The 22,029-nt window shown below is 58.7% G+C and overlaps 2 protein-coding genes across 4 annotated transcripts in view; one reads left to right on the top strand and one right to left on the bottom strand.

The window, feature by feature from the left end:
• Positions 1-8,560, top strand: part of LTBP3 (latent transforming growth factor beta binding protein 3) — a 21,159-nt gene extending 12,599 nt beyond the window's left edge. Inside the window, exons 16-28 of one of the 2 annotated variants that reach the window (XM_031653685.1) lie at positions 218-340; positions 3,542-3,664; positions 3,866-3,985; positions 5,432-5,560; positions 5,865-6,032; positions 6,204-6,287; positions 6,535-6,663; positions 6,767-6,904; positions 6,996-7,136; positions 7,255-7,416; positions 7,507-7,587; positions 7,676-7,807; positions 7,901-8,560. In XM_031653685.1, coding sequence (XP_031509545.1) covers positions 218-340; positions 3,542-3,664; positions 3,866-3,985; positions 5,432-5,560; positions 5,865-6,032; positions 6,204-6,287; positions 6,535-6,663; positions 6,767-6,904; positions 6,996-7,136; positions 7,255-7,416; positions 7,507-7,587; positions 7,676-7,807; positions 7,901-8,052 — 1,682 coding nt within the window. In that variant the 3' untranslated portion in view covers positions 8,053-8,560. The remainder of the gene's footprint in view (positions 1-217; positions 341-3,541; positions 3,665-3,865; positions 3,986-5,431; positions 5,561-5,864; positions 6,033-6,203; positions 6,288-6,534; positions 6,664-6,766; positions 6,905-6,995; positions 7,137-7,254; positions 7,417-7,506; positions 7,588-7,675; positions 7,808-7,900) is intronic. The other variant, XM_031653686.1, reaches the window with a different exon arrangement.
• SCYL1 (SCY1 like pseudokinase 1) lies at positions 8,413-22,029 on the bottom strand. 2 transcript variants are annotated; one of them, XM_003909573.5, is made up of 18 exons: positions 21,831-22,029; positions 21,383-21,523; positions 21,054-21,176; positions 20,747-20,973; positions 20,223-20,313; positions 19,979-20,134; positions 16,021-16,179; positions 15,127-15,234; positions 14,013-14,126; positions 11,735-11,890; positions 10,973-11,161; positions 10,779-10,854; positions 10,363-10,527; positions 9,985-10,127; positions 9,236-9,307; positions 8,936-9,151; positions 8,794-8,848; positions 8,413-8,677 (listed from the first exon to the last, which is right to left on the bottom strand). In XM_003909573.5, exons 1-18 carry the CDS (start codon positions 21,939-21,941, stop codon positions 8,553-8,555), a joined length of 2,427 nt encoding a protein of 808 aa, XP_003909622.2. In that variant the 5' UTR covers positions 21,942-22,029; the 3' UTR covers positions 8,413-8,552. The 2 variants fall into 2 exon arrangements, with proteins under 2 accessions (XP_003909622.2, XP_009183911.2); XM_009185647.4 differs by having other exon boundaries at positions 9,236-9,304.

The raw sequence follows: 22,029 nt of genomic DNA, 5'->3' as shown, positions 1-22,029 counted from the left end.
CGAGTGGGTGGGGCTGTCGGGTGCCTACCCCAATCTGGCTCCGCTGGGGGCAGGGCGGGGCTAGCGGTGGTGATTGGCGTCTGGGGGCGGGGCCTTCCGAGAGTAGACGCTGTCCGCTCAATCCCGCGTTCCTGGGAGGAAGAGACCCACATCCCCGAGGGGTGCGCGGTCCGCCTTCCGGTGGGGCAGAGTCCGAGGCTAGGTCTTTCTGCCGCAGATGTGAACGAGTGCGCCGAGGGCAGCCCCTGCTCGCCTGGCTGGTGCGAGAACCTCCCGGGCTCCTTCCGCTGCACCTGTGCCCAGGGCTACGCGCCCGCGCCCGACGGCCGCAGTTGCGTAGGTGAGCGCCAGCACCCCAGCCCCGGGCCTCCGCAGCGCTCCACGCGCTGCAGCCAGGGAGCCGGTCACGCTGTAAACAGTGGGTGGAAGGTAGCTCATTCATCCCCAGGTGGCTCTGCTCATTCATTTTCTCAACGAACCTTGCAAGAAAGGCACCACTAGGGCGGGGCGCGGTGGCTCACGCCTGTAATCCCAACACTTTGGGAGGCCGAGACGGGCGGATCACGAGGTCAGGAGATCGAGACCATCCTGGCTAACACGGTGAAACCCCGTCTCTACTAAAAATACAAAAAGCCGGGCGTGGTGGTGGGCGCCTGTGGTCCCAGCTACTCGGGAGGCTGAGGCAGGAGAATGGCGTAAACCCGGGAGGCGGAGCTTGCAGTGAGCCGAGATCGCACCACTGCACTCCAGCCTGGGCGACAGCGAGACTCTGTCTCAAAAAAAAAAAAAAAAAAAAAAAAAAGGCACCACTAGAATTTCCACATAGCAAGAGTCTTAGGGGGCAGAGCTTGAAGCTGCGTTTGCAAAGCATGTTACTTAAATTTGAAGGAAAAAAGATATCAAAGAATGGGTGGAGAGGATAGTAGTCCCCCCTGCACTCATGTTTATTATACACCAAGAGGCGGGGCTGGGGGCTGGGACTCAGAGAAAACTGAAGGAAAGACACAGACTGTAGTGTGCAGTGCTGGGCCTGGAGGCAGCTGGGCTGCTTCCTGGAGACACAGCAGGATGGGAGGAAGGAGGCCTGGGTCGTCTTAAAGAATCACTAGGAATTAGGCAAGAAAGGAGGAGAGGAACAGCATGCCAGGCACAGGGGCTGGCACTGGCAGATCAGAGGTGAGACAGAGGGTGGGGTGTTGGGGAACTGTAAGGAATGACCCGGTTATGGGGGCTGAGGCCGGCTGGGGAGGGGCAGATCCCCATCCCTTGGAGGGTCCCCTAATTCCTGCCTGGGAGGTTGTGCTTCACCCAGAAGGTGTTCACCTGAAGCATTTTAAGTGCAAGAGTGACAAGATTTGTCATTTGTTTTAGAACGTTCCCGGCTGCTGATTGTGGAGGGTAGCTGGAGGTCTGTTGGAGAGACTTAGGGCGGAGACAGTGGTGGACAGGATGAGTGGTGGCCTCAGGATGGCCATGAGACGATGGTATTGGAGAAATGTTAGACCTCCTGGGTTTTTTAACTGGATGTCAAGTGAAAGTGAGGGTGGTAACGACCCCTCCCCGTTTCTGGTTTGGGTGAGTGAGGGGGTGGTGCTGCTCACTGGGAATGGGTCCTCAGAAGTGAGCATATTTGGGAGGGAAAATGCTGAGCTCCACATTGCACAAATTGGGTGGATCGTGCCTCTCAGCAGGAGATGCCAGCATACCCACCTGGAATGATGGACCATGGACCAGGGGAGCTATGGAGTCTTGGGTGGGCCTGCTTAGCCAACCCAAGGTGGGTTGGGTAAGCAGAGCATCTAGCAGAGCCTGTGGACACTGACAGTTCAGAGGCAGGCTGGGGAAGGAGTTGGAGGACATAGTGGGGGAGGGATAGTAGGGGCACCTGAGGGGCACCATCTGGGAAGCTGGAGAGGACATATTTCCAGGGAAGGAGGAGGATGAGCTAACTGCAGTAGAGAGGTTCTTGTAAAATAAGAACTGGTGAGACAACAAGTCTTAGAACAAGACTTAGGGGTCTGCCCCCTAATCCTACATGGAAATTCTAGTGATGCCTTCCTTGGCAAGAAGGTCCTTCGTGGCCTTGGCAGGGTAGCTTTTGGGATATGATGGGGACAGAGGCCAGGATATGTGGGCAGCAAGTGAGGAAGAACAAGACCTGGGGACTCTTGCTCTTCCTAAGTAGGGCTTTGGTATAGGCTGAGGAGGTGATGCCAAGAGAGTGGACCAGGAGACAAGGGCATCAGGGTCAGGAGAGGAGGGAGGAGAGCCAGTGGGCAGCTGGCTGTGGACAGGGGAAGGACATCTCTTGCTGTAACAGGAGCAGGAGGGGAATGGATGTAGATAACGATGTTCAGTGGGTTAAGGGCGATTACCCTTAATTCTCTCAATACACAGTGAAGGGCCTCGGTTGAGTAGGGGACTCAGGAGAACAGTGGCGGTTTGGAAATGCCCCAGGGCATGGGGCTGCCTAGGGGCTTTGTGGAAGTCAAAGCTTGAGAGGAGTCAGAGAGGGAGGTGCCAGCCACACGAGGCTCTGCTGGACTGAGGCTGAAGCGTGTGGCTCTGGCCCAGCATGCTCGGCTTGGTGGCTGCTCCAATCCCACCCTACACCCAGGATCCACAGGCCACAGCTCTGACCAGAGACTGGGCATTGCCAGACCAGTGAGGAGGAAGGAGAGGTGTTTATGGATCAGGGACGAGAGTCCTAGGGATGATGAACCCTGGGCTCCAGCTGGGAACTGTCAGAGTCTGAGGGTGTTAGGCAAGCTCAGAGGACTGAGAGGGAGGCACCAGGCCCTGTGAGAGGGAAGGTGGAAGTGAGGACCTGAGAACCGTGGAAAGCAGGCAGCCTCTGAGGGCCCCAGGGTGGACAGATCTGAGTGATGAAAATCCCCTTGGGACCCTGAGAGTGAGGGGAAGGTCATGGAAGCCGAGAGATCCAGGAATGTGAGGTCAGAGGCTGAACTGTTTGTCCACGGGGATGTTTGAAACTCCCAGGATGGAGAGGAAAACAGAGCAGGAGGAGCGAGGAAGGTGGGTGCTGACAGCCACAGGAGGGCTGAGGCTGCAGGAGGCCAGCGGCACCTCAGAGGCAGAGCCGTGGCTTGGAGAGGTCTGGGGTGTGGGCAACAACCACCAAAGAGGCCTCAGGAAAGTGTGTCCCGGGGGAGGGTCAAGTTCCTTTACCTCATGAGCAGGAGAAAGTGGAAAGGACAGGGATAGGGAGTTTATCCACCTGGGAAAAAGGGAGCCATGGCAGGTGAGGGAAGGATGGGAGCAGCAGTGAAAGCGGCTGGGGCAGGGAGAGAGGCTGGGGGAGGCTGGGGAGGCTCTTTAGCATCAGACCTGGCCTAGGGACCCTGGCAGCACCGGCCTGGTCACCAGGGCACCATGTGCCACCCAGAAGCAGGGTGAGACCTGTGCTTGAGTGCTGCTGGCCTCAGCTCTGGTGCTCCAGGCCATGCGTAGAAGTGAGAAAAGAGTAGTAGAAACCCAAGACCTCCCAGCCTGGTCCTCTGACACCCCCTATGCCCTTCAGATGTGGACGAGTGTGAGGCTGGGGACGTGTGTGACAATGGCATCTGCACCAACACGCCAGGATCTTTCCAGTGTCAGTGCCTCTCTGGCTACCATCTGTCCAGGGACCGGAGCCACTGCGAGGGTGAGGGATCTTAGAGCTGGGGTGCTGACCTGTGCCTCCCTACCCCAGGACCCCCACCCCCCAGGGTCCAGTCCTAATCCAGATCTCAGTTGGGGCATGGAGGCGTGGGACTGACCCAGGGCTCTGGGGGAAATCTCTGGCTGCCTCAGGCCGGGGTGGTGATCAGCCCCTGAGAGTCTCCACCCCTTCCATCCCCTACAGACATTGATGAGTGTGACTTCCCTGCAGCCTGCATTGGGGGTGACTGCATCAACACCAATGGCTCCTACAGATGTCTTTGCCCCCAGGGGCACCGGCTGGTGGGTGGCAGGAAATGCCAAGGTATGGGGGACTGGCTGAGAGTTCCTGAGGGATGTGACAGGGAGCAGTAATTCCCTAGATACACTGTGGCCTTTCTCTATTCCTTCCTTCCCTCCTTCCTTCCTTCCTTCCCTCCTTGCTTCCTTCCTTCCTTCCCTCCTTCCTTCCTTCCTTCTTTCCTTCCTCCCTCCCTCCCTCCCTCCCTCCCTCCCTTCCTTTTCTTCTTTTCTTCCTTCCATCCATCCATCTTTTCATCCATCCTTCCACCCACCCACCCATCCATCTGCTCAGCCTTCCGGTCTTTCACCTGGAATAACAATGATCACAGTAAACATGACAGTTAGTGCTATTGTTGTGCTTACTGTGTGCCAGGCACTCTGTTAAGCTCTTTACAGATATTAATGTATTGGTCTTCCCCATCAACTCACTCATACATGCGTTCATCCAACAAAAGTTTAGGCTGAGTGCAGTGGCTCAGACTGGGGGCAGTGGCTCACGCCTGTAATCCCAGCACTTTGGGAGGCTGAGGCGGGCAGATCATGAGGTTAGGAGTTTGAGACCAGCCTGGCCAATATGGTGAAACCCTGTCTCTACTAAAAATACAGAAATTAGCCGGGCGTGATGGTGCGCGCCTGTAGTCCCAGCTACTCGGGAGGCTGAGGCAGAAGAATCGCTTGAACACGGGAGGTGGAGATTGCAGTGAGCCGAGATTGCGCCACTACACTCCAGCCTGGGCAACAGAGTGAGATTCCATCTCAAAAAAAAAAAAAAGTTTATTGAGCACCTACTATTTTCCAGGTTCTGTGCTTTGTACTAGGTAATCAGCAATCACCCAGGGCTCCCAGCTAGGGGAGGCCGACATGTAAACTGATTCTGACAGTTCAGGGTCCTGGGTGTCAAGAAAGGTATGGACTAATGATTAATTGCAATGGGGAGGTGAATGCTGAACTGGACCGAACTGGACCAAAACGTAAGTAGGAGTTCCCTAGGCATGGGAAAGGCAAGGCACGAGAAGTCATTCCAGGACCAAAGAGCAGTAATTGCAAAGCACAGAGATCTGGAAGGAGCTAGTTACGTTTACAGAGGAGGGGAGGGTGCCCTGAGCACAGAGTTGGGGAGTGGAAGGTGGTCTAGAGTAAGGCGTGATGAGACCTAAAGGTATCCGAAGCTCAATTCGAAAGGCCTCAAATGCCAAGCTGAGTTTAGTGGCATTTGAGGCCTTTCCATTTGGGCTTCCGATACCTTTAGGTCTTGTAAGGTTAGTGGGAGCCACTGAAGGTGTTATGAAGGACAGCAGTGAATGTCCACATGCACATTCAGACACATGCACAGGCTCAGCAGACTTCCTGCTGTACATACTTTGAAACCAAAGTGGAAATTCAGGTTCTGAACTTGCGTGAGGCCCTTGAGGTGCAGCCCCAGGGAAAGAGGGGCTGGGTTTCCATCTGCGCTACTCTTGCCCCCCAGACATAGATGAGTGCACCCAGGACCCAGGCCTGTGCCTTCCCCACGGGGCCTGCAAGAACCTTCAGGGCTCCTATGTGTGTGTCTGCGATGAGGGCTTCACTCCCACCCAGGACCAGCACGGTTGTGAGGGTGAGTATCCTCCCAGCGCCTCCCTTGGACTTGACAACTCCCCTGAGCTGCAGCTGGGGTTCAGAGATGTGTCCTGGCCTCACCCTCCTGAATTTGGGGAACCTGAAGAAATCCTTTTGTCTGGGGGAGTCTGGTGGGGCCAGACCATGAAGGGCCCAGAACACCACGTTGAGAACAGAGCCAGCTCTCAGGAGGAGACTGAGGGGAGCCAGGGAAGGTGGGGGGAAAGAGCTGTGGTGGGTGGGCAGGGTGGACAGGGCCAAGGGGGTCTGTGCACGACCCTGAGCTGCCCTCCACCCCTCAGAGGTGGAGCAGCCCCACCACAAGAAGGAGTGCTACCTGAACTTCGATGACACAGTGTTCTGCGACAGCGTATTGGCCACCAACGTCACCCAGCAGGAGTGCTGCTGCTCGCTGGGGGCCGGCTGGGGCGACCACTGCGAAATCTACCCCTGCCCAGTCTACAGCTCAGGTCAGGAGCCGGGCAGGCCCCTTCCCAGATCTTCAGTTTCTTCCTCTGGAAGCCAAATGTGGGAAATGGCGCCCCCTGGCAGTTGGGAAATAGGCGGCGGGCTGCAGCCCTAAACCCACGCGCGCGCTCAGTCCTGCCCCTTCCCTCCCCACGGCCGCCCTGCCCCCGCAGCCGAGTTCCACAGCCTCTGCCCAGACGGAAAGGGCTACACCCAGGACAACAACATCGTCAACTACGGCATCCCAGCCCACCGTGGTAAGCGCCCCGCCGCTCCGCCCGCCCCGCACTCACTCACCCCGGGCTGGGATCACACGGATCCCGCCGGGGCTCGCTGGGTCAGCTGCCCGCGCCTAGTAAGCCCCACCCTTCCTCACCGGCCCCGCCCCTCTGGTAGGCCCCACCCCCAGCCCCGCGGGGATGGCTTCGCTCCAGTGGTGAGCCCAGCCCACGCCTTCCGGCCGCGGCTGCGGGACCGGAGCGGCCACTGTTTGTCACCTGTCAGACATCGACGAGTGCATGTTGTTCGGGGCGGAGATTTGCAAGGAGGGCAAGTGCGTGAACACACAGCCTGGCTACGAGTGCTACTGCAAGCAGGGCTTCTACTACGACGGGAACCTGCTGGAATGCGTGGGTGAGCTCAGCCCCCTGGCGGCCGTGGGGAAGCGGCAAGGAGACACGCGCCACCCCGCCCATCCCGGGCCTGCCCTTACCACCCACGCTTTTCCTCCCTGCAGACGTGGACGAATGCCTGGACGAGTCCAACTGCCGGAACGGAGTGTGTGAGAACACGCGCGGCGGCTACCGCTGTGCCTGCACGCCCCCAGCGGAGTACAGTCCTGCGCAGCGCCAGTGCCTGAGCCCGGAAGAGATGGGTGAGGCCCGGGCCGGGGAGTGGGGTACGCGGGAGGGGCGGGGCCCGGGCCGAGCTGTGACGGCTCCCACCCACCCCCTCGCTGTTCGTAGACGTGGACGAGTGTCAGGACCCGGCAGCCTGCCGCCCTGGCCGCTGCGTCAACCTGCCGGGCTCCTACCGCTGCGAGTGTCGCCCGCCCTGGGTGCCCGGGCCCTCCGGCCGCGATTGCCAGCTCCCCGAGAGCCCGGCCGGTGAGGGCGAGGGTCGGCCAGGGCCCTGTCCGTCATGTGGCTCCCGCGCTGGTGGTGTGGGGCGGAGGCGGGCGGTCCCTGCCTTGGGCCCCTCCCTGATGCCAGGTGCTGTCCACAGAGCGCGCCCCGGAGCGGCGCGACGTGTGCTGGAGTCAGCGCGGAGAGGACGGCATGTGTGCGGGCCCCCAGGCCGGGCCTGCCCTTACCTTCGACGACTGCTGCTGCCGCCAGGGCCGCGGCTGGGGCGCCCAGTGCCGCCCGTGCCCACCGCGCGGAGCGGGTAAGGCAGTCGGGGAGGAGTTGGCCAGGAGCGAGGATGGGGGCCAGGGCCTGGGGACCCAGCGTCGCTGACCAGCTCTGCTCCTCCCAGGGTCCCAGTGCCCGACATCGCAGAGCGAAAGCAATTCCTTCTGGGACACGAGCCCCCTGCTGCTGGGGAAGCCCCCGAGAGGTGAGTGCTGCCGGGGCGGGCTGTGGCGGGGTTGGTAGCCTTTGGCGGGGGGTCAGTGTTGAAGGCTGTATTGTTCTGGGCCATGCAGATGAGGACAGTTCAGAGGAGGATTCGGACGAGTGTCGCTGCGTGAGTGGCCGGTGTGTGCCGCGGCCAGGCGGCGCCGTGTGCGAGTGTCCCGGCGGCTTCCAGCTGGACGCCTCCCGTGCCCGCTGCGTGGGTGAGCGGGGCTTTGGGGTGGGGTAGGGGAGGGGCCGGTGGTGAGGAGCCGCCTGGAGGCTCAGCGAAGCCGCACCTGTCGCCCCACCTGCAGACATCGACGAGTGCCGAGAGCTGAACCAGCGTGGGCTGCTGTGCAAGAGCGAGCGCTGCGTGAACACCAGCGGCTCCTTCCGCTGCGTCTGCAAAGCCGGCTTCGCGCGCAGCCGCCCGCACGGGGCCTGCGTTCCCCAGCGCCGACGCTGACACCGCCCTCGGCCCAGACCTCGGTGATCACTGAGGGGTTTCTGCGAGCTCGGCCTCACTTCTGCCCCGACTTGGGGCTCGGACCCAGGGACGTTGGGGCCCGCAGACCCTCCCTGCGCCTTGAGACCCGCGGCGCCCCTACCGGCCCCACCCGGTTGGCGGGCGGTTGTAAGGTCCCCGGCGGGCGCTGTCTGCCTTCCTCCCAGAGGGTGTTTCCTAGAAACTGATAAATCAGATCGTGCCTCTTTATCCTTGGCTTTCGAAGCAAATTGATGTTCACGTCTGACGTGGGCGCGGGCTGCACAGCGCGGCACCAGACCCCAGCCACCTCCCACGGGCTAGACTGGGCCCGGCACAGGGGGGTGTGAAATAGAATTTATTGTGGCTCTGATTATGTACACGTGAGATGGCCTGGCCGGGTCGGCCGGGCTCACATGGTTTGTACAATAAATACATCTGTGGGGCGGGCTCTCCGCGGCCGGGAAGCGCCACCGCACGGTTCAGTCCAGCTTCCGGGCTCCCAGCTTCATGGGGCCCTTGGCCGCCTTCCTCTCGGCGCGTTTGGCTTCCATCTCCCGCCGCCGCTCCTCGCGCTTCTTCCGGGCCAGCTCAGCCTTGGCCTGTCCTGGGGTTAGGAAGGGAGCCCCGGTCTCAGCTCTCCAGCCAGTGCCTGCCTGGGGCCTGTAGGGACGGGCTGGTCTGGGAGCCCTAGTCTTCAGCCCGCCCAGGGGAAGCACTTACGACTTTCTGTCTCCAGGCCCTCCCAGTTGTCCTCACCCCACGAGTCCGGCCTAGGCTGTAAAGAAAAGTGTGGGCTGCAGTGGGGCCCACTTCGGGCTGAGGCCCACCATCTCTACCCTCTCGCCAGACCCATGCTGGGTACCTGGGTGCTGGGACGTGCAGACAGGGTAGCGAAGGGGTCACCCTTGTCGCTGGACTCTGGGCCACCCCAGTTATACTCGCTGGCCAGCCGCGTACCCTCGAGAGGTGGCTCCTGGGAGCTTGGCTCCGGCCAGCCCTGTTCCCAGGAGCCCTCAGCTTCCCAGCTGCTCCAGTCGGACTCTGGGGATTTGGAGGGTTTGTGGTCGGAGTTGCTGACCTGTAGAAGAGCGGGAAGGGGAAGTAGCCCTGGGCCCAGGGAGGAAAGGGCCCCATACACACACACCCGCCTGACCCAGCTCACCTGACTAGCACGGCTCACTTGGCCCCCAGTGCTCCAGTCATCCTGCTGGGCCAGCACGGACTCAGCCTCCTGCTGCAGTGTGGGAAGGGACCACTGACTCCCACCGCATGCTAAAGGGCAAGTGAGCCGGCCCCAGCACCGTCGGAGCCACGGGCCCCACCACTGTCTTTTGCCTTCCCCCTCATTTGCTCCTCAGGCTCTGTTTCCCATATATTAAATGGACGCTGACCCTGGCCTGCCTTCAACCCTCTTTGAGGCCGGGGAATGAGATCTAGATGCCCCTTCCAACAGCTTTGGGGGCCAGAAAATGCTGCTCTCAGTCAGATGGGGAAATTGGGCCCCCAGCTCTGCCCCATTCTGAGGGCAGCCCCAGTCCTCCCTCAGCCCATCCTGAACCCATGCCCCAAGCAGAACTGGTCTGGTTCTAGACCTAGGAGTTGCCTCTCCTTGCTGACCCCAGGGCTCGGTGGGCACTGCAGGAGGGGGAAGAGGGATGGTGTGGGTGAGAGTGAGGAAGTCCAGGGAATGCCCCAGGCACCATCTGCCCAGCCTGCTCCCTGGGGCCACGGGTTGAGTGGGGCCTGCTGCTGGCTCTGGTCTACAATGGCCACTCCATGAAGCCTATGCGCCAGGGATGCTATGCAGATGAGGACAGGCCAACTCCAGCCAGGCCCCACAGAAGCTCCCTGAATGGCAGCCTGTGAATTTGAGCTGGGGTCCCCTGGGGAGGCTCCCTCAGCCCCACACACCTCCAGGCTGCCCCAGTCTTCGTCGTCCCATCTGTCAGCAGCGCTGCTGTCCTCTGCTGTGTCCTTGTCCTCTTCCTGCGTCTCCCAGTGGCCTGAGGTTGTAGGGGTGGCAGGAACAGGGGTGGGAGCCGGGGCAGGAACTCCTGGGGAGCAGAGACTCACTGAGCTTTCAGGGGAGTCTTGGGACAGGGCAGAGGCTGCTAGGGGAAGGGGGCTACTGGGGAGAAGGGGTGCCAAGGAAGCCACAGGGTGACTAGAGCCTACCCCAGCCCCTATATTCCCCTCACCATCCCCGGGGAAGTCAGACAGTAACAGTTCCTGGGTGCCTGCAGCTCCCAGCCCTCTCAGCCACTGATGCAGCCAGGCCAGGACGCTCACCTTCAGGTGTGGGTCTTTGGGGAATGTTGGTCTCTGCGGGGGCAGTGGTGGGGTGCACACGGATCAGCTTGGAGGTGAGCGAGGAGACCCCGGTCACGGCCCAGCCTGCCCAGCTGGCTGCGGCTCCTCCCATGCCAGGGCTGGAGGCTGCATGGACATCCTTCTCTGGGCAGTGGCATGAGAGAGAGGTGGGTATGGGCACGTCAGGTACCCATGGGTGACAGGACAGCAGGAATTGACAGTGCCCTGTAGCCGCCACTCCCTTCTCCAGGCCTGAGTTCTCCCATCTGTGAAGGGGGAGCTGAGTCAAGTCTGCTCACAAGGGTCTTTCAGAAACTCCAGTGGGGGTGGGACACAAACAGGTCACTGTCAAGTACATAGCAGGAAAAGAAGGAACACGAGTGTAGGCCACTCACCCACTTCCTCCAGCTGGGTCGGGTCCTCCGACACAGACTCCAGTTTGGACAGGAAGCTCCGAATGGCCTTGAAGGCCTGTGGGGTAACAAGGGGCAGAGCTGGGGCCTCTGGGGTTCCCAAGAACCTACCAGGCCAGCTAGGGCCTGACATCCCCTACAGCCCCAGCCCAAGGCCAGGCCCAGCTGTGCCTCACCTGGTCCCGCACAGATTTCTCAGGATCTACAGTGAGACCGCAGAGCACAGGCAGGATCTTGTGGGCACAGTCGTTCATTGAGTAGAGATTGTGGGTGGCAGCAAAGCCCAGGACACCCGCAACCCGGGACGGTGCAAACGGGTCCTTAGTGGCTCGGCTGAAGGCGGAGGTAAGGACCCTGTGTCTGGTCTATGATGGGGCAGGAAAGAGGGCTCCTGAGTAGAGGGTCATTGTTGGGGCCCAGAACCACCAGCCCTTACTTCCCAGAACGGGGCCACACGTAGGCCCCCAGAATCTGAAAAATGTAAATGAATCACTTAAATGGGGAGAGTTTACCTAAAACTCTGGACCTGGGCTTCTCTTCCCAAATCACTGGGCTCCACACTGCCTCAGGGCATGGGACCACAACAGCAGCTGTCCCCAGGGCTCGGACACAGGCTCCCTTCCTCCCTGCCCAGCTGAGTGTTCATTCCTGTTAACTGTCTGGGCACAGCAAGCATCTGAACTTACAAACCCTGGCTGAGAGGATGCACACAGGCCGGGAGGCCAAGCAGGCCTGGATTCAGATCCCAGATCCACCCTCCTGGCTGTGTGACCTTGGCCAATTCACTCCACCTCTGGGAACCCAGATATGGGACCAACAGCGTTCAGGGCCTGGGTCTCTGGGAGAATGAAGGCCCACACACACAGGACTCCTGGCCCTGGAGGAGGCCGTGGTCCTGCGACAGGGACCAGGCTCCAGCAGTTGTGCAGGACACTCACGCTGGCACTGAGGTACAAGCCGATTTTGCCCAGGCAGACCGTGGTGTTGCAGCGGATGGGACCCTGTTCATCCTTGGCCTGTAGCCGTGCAAAGTGCTTCATCAGCTCCACATTGAGGTTGGCCTCGTTCAGCTTCGGGGCCAGAAGCAGCATGGACTGTGGGGCAGAAATGAGCAGGGGAACTGTGGGCTTTGGTGGGCAAAGAGTCTTGTGCAGGAACAGCCTCCTGGCAGCCCTCATCCCAGAGCACACCCATCAAAGCCTGCAAGGCCACCTCCCAGCCTGGGCCTGGCCCTGGCCCTGGCCCTGGCCCTGTCCAGCATGTTGAGGAAAGGGACCCCATTTCTGTCCCCCCTTACGGCAAAACCTCCAAAGTCTGTCTGCACTCCTGTCGCCCATTTCCTCTGCTCCGCTCTCCTGATGGCACTCCACCTAGACTCATACCAACAGCTCCGCACTCTGCCAAACTGGCTCAGGGTGGGGTCACTGACGCCCTCCATGGTACTCATTTCAGTGGCCAGTTCTCCATCCTCACCAAACTTGACCCTCAGCAGTTCTGACATCCCTGAGTTTTCCCTCCCTGAAACTCTGGTCTCTGGTCTTCCAGGACACCAGCCCCTCCTGGTTCTCCTGACCTGCCTGGCTGCTCCTCTGGCTGAGATTCTAATGTTCACACGCTCAGAGCCAATCTTGAGGTCTCTTTTATATTTAACGCTCTTGCCCTAGGTGATCTCAGCCATTTCATGGCTTTAAATGCCTTCTTGTGAGCTGACAACCCCCAGGCACATATCCCTCGCCCAGACTTCCCTAAATTACACACATGCATAACCAGTGGCCAACTTGACATCTCCATCCAGCTGCCTAACAGAAACAGCCAAGATGGGGCCCAGGGCCCAACCTGCTTGCATCAGCTTCTCAGTAAATAGCAACTCCTAACCTTCCAGTTGCCCAGGCCACAAGCCTCAGAGCCACCCTCGTCTCCATATCTTTTTTGTTTTTGAGACGGAGTCTCACTCTGTCATCCAGGCTGGAGTGCAGTGGCGCGATCTCGGCTCACTGCAAGCTTTGTCTCCCGGGTTCACACCATTCTCCTGCCTCAGCCTCCTGAGTAGCTGGGACTACAGGCGTGCATCACCAAATGCGGCTAACCTTTGTATTTTTTTTAGAGATGGGGTTTGGCCACGATGACCAGGCTGGTCTCAAACTCCTGGGCTCAAGCGATCCTCCCACCTGGGCCTCCCAAAGTGCTGGGATCACAGGCATGAGCCACTGCGCCCAGCCCCTGACCATTGTTTCTAAAACCACAAACTCTTCTCCCCACGCTTTCCAACAATATATATTTTCTTTTCTTTTTTTTTGAAACGGAGTTTCGCTCTTGTTGCCCAGGCTGGAGTGCAATGGCATGATCTCGGCTCACTGCAACCTCTGCCTCCCAGGTTCAATTGAGTCTCCTGCTGAGTAGCTGGGATTACAGGCATGTGCCACCATGCCCAGTTGGTTTTGTATTTTTTAGTAGAGACAGGGTTTCGCCATGTTGGTCAGGCTGGTCTTTTTTTTTTTTTTTGAGACGGAGTCTCGCTCTGTCGCCCAGGCTGGAGTGCACTGGCGCTATCTCGGCTCACTGCAAGCTCCGCCTCCCGGGTTCACGCCATTCTCCCGCCTCAGCCTCCGAGTAGCTGGGACTACAGGCGCCCGCCACCACGCCCGGCTAGTTTTTTGTATTTTTAGTAGAGACGGGGTTTCACCATGTTAGCCAGGATGGTCTCGATCTCCTGACCTCGTGATCCACCCGCCTCGGCCTCCCAAAGTGCTGGGATTACAGGCTTGAGCCACCGCGCCCGGCCCAGGCTGGTCTTGAACTCCTGACCTCAGGTGATCCGCTCGCCTCAGCCTCCCTCCCAAAGTGCAGGGATTACAGGTGTGAGCCACCACGCCCGGCCAACAATACATGTGTTCTAATTCTGTTATATTGTCTGGCAAGCCCACTCTCTGTGCCCTGGAAAGGAAGCTCCATGAGTGCAGGGGGCTGGGCACCTCATGCACGCTGCCTCCCAGCATGGGGCTTGGGCCAGGAATAGGCAGGTGCTCATTGTCTGCTGAATGGAGGACCTGCACCCCCCTCCGCCAGCTGCGGAGCTGCACCCACAGCATGAACCCACACAGCAAGGACAGTGCCTGCTTGGACCTATGGGCCAAAGCCAAGGCCTCTGTGTCTAGGGTGAGCCCCTCCAAGCCTTGGAAAACCAGGGGTAGCCACTCTGGGCCTGGTCACACCCACCTTGACCGTCTGCTCCCGGATGGCAGGGTTGGTGTCCAGAAAGCCATGTACGACGTGGGGGAAGATCTGGGTGTTGACCGTTGGCTCATCAAGGTACTGGATGAACTGTTCCATCTGTGGCCCAAGTTGGGATGTGTCAACATGGTCAGCTCCTCCCACTCTATCCCCACAGCCATGGAACCACTCCTGGCTTAGCTTTTCCACCCAGCAGGCACTGGCCAGCCAGGTCAACCTCCTGAGCCCCTACCCAGGTGTTTGGCTTCAGGCCCAGGTGGAGTGAGGAGAGGCCAGGAGGACGCTAGGAAAGCCTGGCTCATAGTCTGGCTCATCTGGTCACCCTCTCAGAGCCTGTACTATTTTTTTTTTTTTTCTGAGATGGAGTCTCGCTCTGTCGCCAAGGCTGGAGTGCAGTGGCACGATGTCGGCTCACTGCAACCTCTGCCTCCCAGGTTCAAATGATTCTACTGCCTCAGCCTCCCGAGCAGCTGGGATTACAGGCACCCACAACCATACCCGTTAATTTTTGTATTTTTAGTAGAGACGGGGTTTCACCATGTTGGCTAGGCTGGTCTTGAACTCCTGACTTCAGGTGATCTGCCCACTTTGGCCTCCCAAAGTGCTGGGATTACAGGCATGAGCCACCACGCCCAGCCTGAGCCTCTTCTATAAACGAGGGTACCACCCCTGCCCTGCTCCTCCCCGCCTGCCCACAGCGCCATGAGGAGGACTGGTGGGTTTGGTGGTTGCAGAGGGAATGGCACTGGGAACCACTGGTACTTCCTAGACCCCATCCATCCTGTCTGATGCTCCCAGCTGCCCTGGGGTTGGCAGGAGAGAGACTGTATCCCCACTCTAGAGGGCTAGAGTGATTGAGCCAGGAGAGGAGGGGGCATTAGAGTGCTGCAGCCTGGGCAGTTGGCCATTCCCAAAGCTGCCAAGGAGCCCTGTATGTGGCCAACTTCCTGAGAGCCTGGCCTCAGGGATTCCCTCACTTCTGTATATGTTCAGGGGTGGGGTTTCTGGGGTCCCTGTGCAGCCAGGGCAGGTGCCTCCCCAGCAGCCAGGGTAGGGTCTGGGTGGGGTGGACCACCGTGGAGTCTGGTAGAGGCTTCACCTGCTGCAGGAGGCGTATGCGCATGGCCCGGTCAGTAGATGAGAACATCTTGATCACCACAGGGATGATCTTCTGCTGATACTCCTCAGCGCTCAGGAACTTGCCCACCTGAAAAGGCAGAAAGAAGGATTCGGCCACTCACAGGAATGGGCTGACTTTGCTGGGCTCATCTAAATTCCTGGGGCTGATATCCCAGGATGGGAACGAAGTGATGGCAGAGTGGGAGGCAGGCATTTCTTCAGCAGCTCCTCTGCCCATATTCCATCTCCGCCCTGCCCTTAACCTTTCTGGGCCACGGCCTCTTTCAGGAGGCTGATGAAAGCTCTGGGCCACCCCCTACAAGGAGGTACCTTTATGCCATATGCAGAAATTCTGCCTGCAATTTCTGGGGGTTCTTAGCTATACAGGACTTGCTTGTTGTCTTCTCCCCTCCTGGCAAGACTTTCAGGTGAAAGGGTTCTCCCCAAGGTGAGGAGGGCAGGGACTGGCCGGTGCCCATAAAAAGGTGGGCTGGGGTCTGAGGAAGGGGTGGAAGATCCAGCCCCCAGAAGTCAGGTGAGCTGAGTGCTAAGCAGTCAGGAGGGAGATGGCAAAGTGGGGTGGTGAGTAGGTAATCCCCTGGGCCCTGGGAACCAGGGTGCACAGGTCAGACCCAGGGAAATGGAGGAAGGGCTGAGGGTTGTGAAACCAGAAGTTTGTGGGAAAAGGATTTTAGGGGCAGAGTCTCTCCTCCCCAGGGGACAGCTGGTCAGGTGCCTGTTTATAGACGCTGGCAGGAAGCTCCTGCACATATGGGCTTGGGTCTGCCCTAACCAGGCTGCCCTACCCCAGGGCCTTCTCTTTAGCAGTTCCTGTGCATCTAGCCAGCCTTCTGGGTCCCACAGCTCCACTCACCTTGAAGAGGGGTGTGAGGACAACGGCCCCAGCATTGCCGAACTCGAAGGCGGTCAGCAGCTGGGGCAGCACCTTGTGCCGACAGAAATCCTCAGGGAACGCATCCAGGCTCTTGCTCAGCTCCTGGAAGAACTTTTGCTTCTCAGCTGGCTCTTTGATCTGGGAGAGTGAGGATGGGACCCAGGGAAGAGATCAGCCTGGCTGTAGCCCAAACCCAGCCATGGGTGAGGACAAGAACTGACGCTTATGGGCTCCAGAGCCTGGCTGCCTGGGTTCAAAGCCCAACTGTACCGCTTAAGTGCCGCGTAAAATGGGATAACAGCTCTACTATCTACGGGATTGTTCTGAGAATTCAAACAGAAAATGCACACAAAAGCTGTAGCATAGTCCTGGCACACAGCAGATGCTCAGTCCGTTAGGGACTATTGCTGTCATTGCGGCCACCTGACCTGTTGCTGGGAGAGCAGCCACTAGGGGCATCAGAGGCATCACTAGGGGCATCAGGCCCTTTATCAATGTTGCCTCTACTGCTCCCTACCTAGGATGTGAGCACAGAGGAGGAAACTGAAGATCAAAGAGGTGAAGGGGTTTACTTGGTTCCCCTGCCCTGGCTGGGTTGGGCATGAAGTTCCTGGTAGGCCATAGGAAGGCAGGGATTAGGTACACTTTACCCCCAGACCTCATCCTCCCACTGAGCTAAAATGGACCAGGGTGTCAGCTCAATGGTCTACTTTTAGTCCTCCTAACCCCCCTTTGAGGCCATGATACCCCAACTCATATTTCCTGAGCACAGATTATGTGCCAAAACCTTTACACAGATTATCTCAGTCCTCTTCACGACTTTACGAGGTAGGTGCTAATGTAATCCACATTTTACCAACAAGGAAGCTGAGGCACAGAGAGGGCAAGGAGCTTGTCCAAAGTCACACAGCTAAGAAGCAGTCAGAGGAGGGTCTGACTCAGTGGTTTGGCGCCTCTCCTGTGCTGTACACTTCAAAAGATGCTGTCACTCCCCCCATTCACAAAGCGGGAGATAGAGGGTCAAGATCAGCAGCCAAGAGTGGCCAGTACTGTGTTCCAAAGTCCGGGTGCTGTACCGCCATCCCCACAGCCACGGCTTAGCCTGGGAGAGGCGACCTCTGGCTTGGGACAAGGAGGACCTAGATGGCCCTCAAGCAGCTCAGACCAGCGTGGGAGGCAGGCTTGGTGCTCTGATCACATGATTCAGCGGGGCCAAGGCCCAGAGAGGCTAAATCACATCCAAGGTCATACATCGAGAGTCACAGCTGGGTTCTCTCCACCACGCCACCCAGCAATGGGAAGAGGGGCCCCTGGGCACTGCCCTCTCATGTTCTCCGGGAAGCTCCCGAAACCCCATTTCCTATGAGGCACATTTCAGGGAGAAGGGCAGCTTGGCAGAGCCAGCCGTATGAGGAGAACTCCACATAACAAAGTTCCTGCTGCCCCGACACTGCCCAGGAGGCAACAGGGCCTCAGCATTTCCAGCAGCTTCTCCTTCCAGGTTCCCACCCTCCAAAGGCCCTCCCCGCCCCGCAGCATCTGAGTCAAGATTCCATGGCATCTGCTGGGTCAGGGTCTGTGGAGTGCCTGCCACTCTCCTCCCTTGCTCCTGATTCTGATTCTCAGCTCCCGCTGTTTTCCTCACACACGGCTGGGTCCAGGCATTGCATAGAGCAGAGCCTCCCTCCCTCCTCCCTACAGCAACCCTGCGGGCCAGTGCACCTGGATGTTCCTCACTATATACATGCGGAAACCAAGGTTCAGAGGCAAAGCAGAGGGCTCCCTCCTCAGCATCTCTCCGTGTGCTGTCGCCTCCGCCTAGAACTCCTCCTCCAGGTACCATCCCTCTGGCTCCCACCATCATGTCCTTCAGGCCCCAGCTCAAATGTCACTTCAGAGAGCCCATCCCTGAACACCCACTCCAGTACTTTCTTTCCTGCACTGGTTTGTTCTTTCTTTCTTTTTTTTTGAGACTGAGTTTTGCTCTTGTTGCCCAGGCTGGAGCGCAATGGCACAGTCTCAGCTCACCGCAACCTCCTGCCTCACAGGTTCAAGTGATTCTCCCGCCTCAGCCTCCCGAGTAGCTGGGATTACAGGTACGCGCTACCACACCCGGCTAATTTTTTGTATTTTTAGTAGAGACAGGGTTTCTCCATGTTGGTCAGGCTGGTCTCGAACCCCTGACCTCAAATAATCCGCCTGCCCTGACCTCCCAAAGTGCTGGGATTACAGGTGTGAGCCACCACACTGGTTGGTTTTCTTATTTATGGTGGTTTTTTTTTTTTTTTTTTTTTTTTGAGACAGCGATTCGCTCTTGTTGCCCAGGCTAGAATACAATGGCATGATCTTGGCTCACTGCAACCTCCACCTCCCAGGTTCAAGCGATTTTCCTGCCCCAGCCTTCCTGAGTAGCTGGGATTACAGGTATGCGCCACCATGCCCAGCTAATTTTTGTACTTTTAGTAGAGATGGGGTTTCTCCATGTTGGTCAGCTGGTATCAAACTCCTGACCTCAGGTGATCCACCTGCCTCAACCTCCCAAAGTGCTGAGATTACAGGCCTGAGCCACCACGCCCAGCTCTTATTTATGGTTTTTAATGTTTTCTGTCTCTCCCCCAGCAAGAGTTCCCAAGGGTGGGGATCTGGTCTGTTTACTTGTTGCTAGATCCTTGAGGGCAGGGATCTAGGTCTGCCTCACCTTCCTCCACACTGAGCTGGAGCTGCCCACCCCCCTGCAGCCAGCACAGGGTGTTATACCCCTGAGGACCAGAGCCAGAATGTGCATGTGGAGTGACTGGAGTAACCAGAGCCGGCCCTAAATGCCTGCTGGGCGCAGAACACTACACCATGCACTTTCAATTCTGACTCCTCATTGGGCCCCTCTGAAGTAGGTACAGGTTGAGTCTCCCTTGTCCAAAATATTTGGGACCAGAAGTGTTTCAGATTTCAGATGTTTTCGGATTTTGGAATATGTGCATTATACCAATTCTATATATACATATACATTTTTTTTTTTTTTTTTTTTTTTTTGAGACGGAGTCTCGCGCTGTGTCACCCAGGCTGGAGTGCAGTGGCGCGATCTCAGCTCACTGCAAGCTCCGCCTCCCAGGTTCAGGCCATTCTCCTGCCTCAGCCTCCGAGTAGCTGGGACTACAGGCGCCCGCCACCACGCCCGGCTAGTTTTTTGTATTTTTAGTAGAGACGGGGTTTCACCATGTTAGCCAGGATGGTCTCGATCTCCTGACCTCGTGATCCGCCCGCCTCGGCCTCCCAAAGTGCTGGGATTACAGGCTTGAGCCACCGCACCCGGCCACTACATTTTTTTTTTGAGACAGAGTCTCACACTGTCGCCCAGGCTGGAGTGCAGTGGCGCTATCTCGGCTCAGTGCAACCTTCGTCTCCTGGGTTCAAGTGATTCTCCTACCTCAGCCTCCTGAGTAGCTGGGATTACAGGCGCCTGCCCAGCTGATTTTTTGTATTTTTAGTAGAGATGGGGTTTCTCCATGTTGGTCAGGCTGGTCTTGAATTCCCGACCTCAGATGATTCACCTGCCTCAGCCTCCCAAAGAACAGGGATTACAGGCGTGAGCCACTGCACCCAGCCCAAATTCAACATTTGTAATCCAAAAAATGCAAAATACTTCAATGGGCATTTCCTTGGATTGTAATGTTGGTGGTCAAAATGTTTCCAGTTTTGGAGTACTTAGATCATGCATTTTCGGATTAGGGATGCTCAACCTGTACTATTATTGGGACTGAACTTCAGCCAAGTGAAGTCACAGAGTGAGTATGAGCTGGAGCCGGGTTTGAACCCCGATTGGCCTAACTCCACAGTCCATGCTTGTCTCCTGAGGGTCAATTGTGAGATACCCTGAAAAACAGGGTAGGGGCAGAATGAAAAAGGTAGGGTCGAAGCCCAGGGTGAGTTGGGGGCTCACCTGAATCTCCTCCAGGAAGAGGTTGGTCTCTACAAAGCGGTTGCTCATGAAGCCACCAGGTGCCCGGCAGTTCTGCAGGAAGCGGGCCGGGTTGGGACGCACCTTGGGGTTCGCTCCCACCAGCTCACAGTAATGGGGTACTAGTGATTTGGGGATCTGTAGGGGAGGGGTCAGTGTCAGGGCAGGGGTAGCCAGCTGGCAGAGGGGCCGAGGCAGGGCAAACAGCCATGGGCAAGAAACTTACCTTCCCAGGGTTGCGTAGGGCTGCTGCCCGAGGTAGGGGCCCATTGAAGACTTCCCAGATGAGGCAGCCCAAGCGCCACATGTCTGCTGACCTGTGGCAGTGACCCAGAGCTCTTAGGGCCCCACCAACCACCTGCACAGGCCTCCAGCCTGCCTTGGGCACCAGGCACTCACGGCATGCCAGGGCCTGGCAATGTCCCTCAGCTGAGCCATCAGTCTCAAGAGGCAGGTTTCATTAGCCTCACTTAACAGATTAAAAAAAACCGAGGCTCAGAAAAGTAGGCACATCTGCCCAGGTCACAGAGCTTTCAAGTTCAGAATCACCCAACCCCGAAGGCTGCATCCATCCTGCCCTACCACCCTGAGGACCCTGGGGGCAGAGGAGTGTCCCTCACTCCTGGGACACTGATTCCCTCCCCAGCCAGGCAGCAGGGAACAGGGGAGTACCAACTAGTCTAGGAGTCCTGAGGCTGCAGGGGCCTCCAGGACAGGGCAGCTTGGGGCGCGCTGCCCCTAGTCACCCACCACTTCTCTCTGACCACTCTGCCACTGCTGTCAGCCAACTCCGGGGGGTCATACTGCTCAAGCTCGGGGATCCCCTTGCGGGGAGGTCCCCCACCGTTGCCCTGGGCTGAATACATGTAGTCCAGGCCCCCAAGCTTCCACTCGCCAGCTCGGTCCACGAACACGGCGGCCATGCAGACATTGTTGTGGATGAGGCTGCAGTCGTTGACCAGGAAGCTGAGGGCTTTCTGGGGGCAGAAGGAGCCATCACGCCCCAGTACCTGCAACCCCCCATCCCTGCTCTCATCACCACTGCCCCCCACCTCACCACAATCTGGTGTAGCCCCCAGGAGATCTCCAGCTCCTTCAGGCCACCAGCCTCCACTCTCGCCTTGAGGTATATTCCCAACGGAGTCACAGCCTCTGTCACGACGTGGAGACATTTTTCTGTCTGGGGAAGGGGACACAGGGTTATCAAGGGCAGAGAGGCAGAGAGGAAGGAGAGATAAGCGACTTGAAGTGGGGAGAGATGGGGAAGAGGAAACCAAATCTGGGGGTGCTGGGGCACATAGGGTGGAAACAGGGCAGGAAGGGAGACAGGAGTGGGTAACCAGGAGATAGTGAGAGGCAGAGACGGGCAGGCAAGGCAGCGGGTACCTCCAGTCCATCGATGTAAGCCAGGATGTTGGGATGCCGTAGAGTTTTGAGGCGCTTGAAAGCAGCTTTGGCCACCTGGGTCTGCTCTTCCGCGCCAGGCTTCACATCATAGACGAAGATGGACACGGGACAGCCTGTGGCCTGGGGGAGGGCAGCGGGGCCTGAGATGGTCCCAGAGCTGTTGTGTTGCCGGAGACAAGGGCCGGCAGCCCAGGCTGTCCCAGGTCAGCCTTAGGGACACTTCGCCGGGCCCACGTGACCCCGGCCCTGTCCGCCTGTCGGTCCCTCGGTCCCTCCGCCCGCCACGTAGGCACTGCCCGCCCCCTCCCCGGCCCGCTACCCCGAGGCTCCGCCGCCACGTCAGGCCGGGCGCGACGCGGCGGGGCCGGCGGCGCGGACTAGGCAAGGCCCAGGTCGGCCGCGGCCTACGGAGCTCGGTCGCACTCACCTTCTTGCGGCCACGGTGCAGGGCCCAGGGCCCGGGCGGGCCGCCCTCTGGGGGCTCCGGGATGAGCTCGAACGGAAAGTCCCGGACCGGGTCCCGAGCAAAGAACCACATCGTACCCACCGCCGCCGCGGGCTCGGGAGCCTTAGCTCCGGGTCCTCCGGCCGCCCGAGCCGGGGCGGGGCGGAGAGGGGGCGGGGCC

Source organism: Papio anubis, chromosome 12 (genome assembly GCF_008728515.1).
Source record: "Papio anubis isolate 15944 chromosome 12, Panubis1.0, whole genome shotgun sequence".
NCBI classification, from domain to species: domain Eukaryota; kingdom Metazoa; phylum Chordata; class Mammalia; order Primates; family Cercopithecidae; genus Papio; species Papio anubis.
Note: the sequence above shows the minus strand (reverse complement) of the source record. Positions and strands in the feature narration are given on the sequence as shown.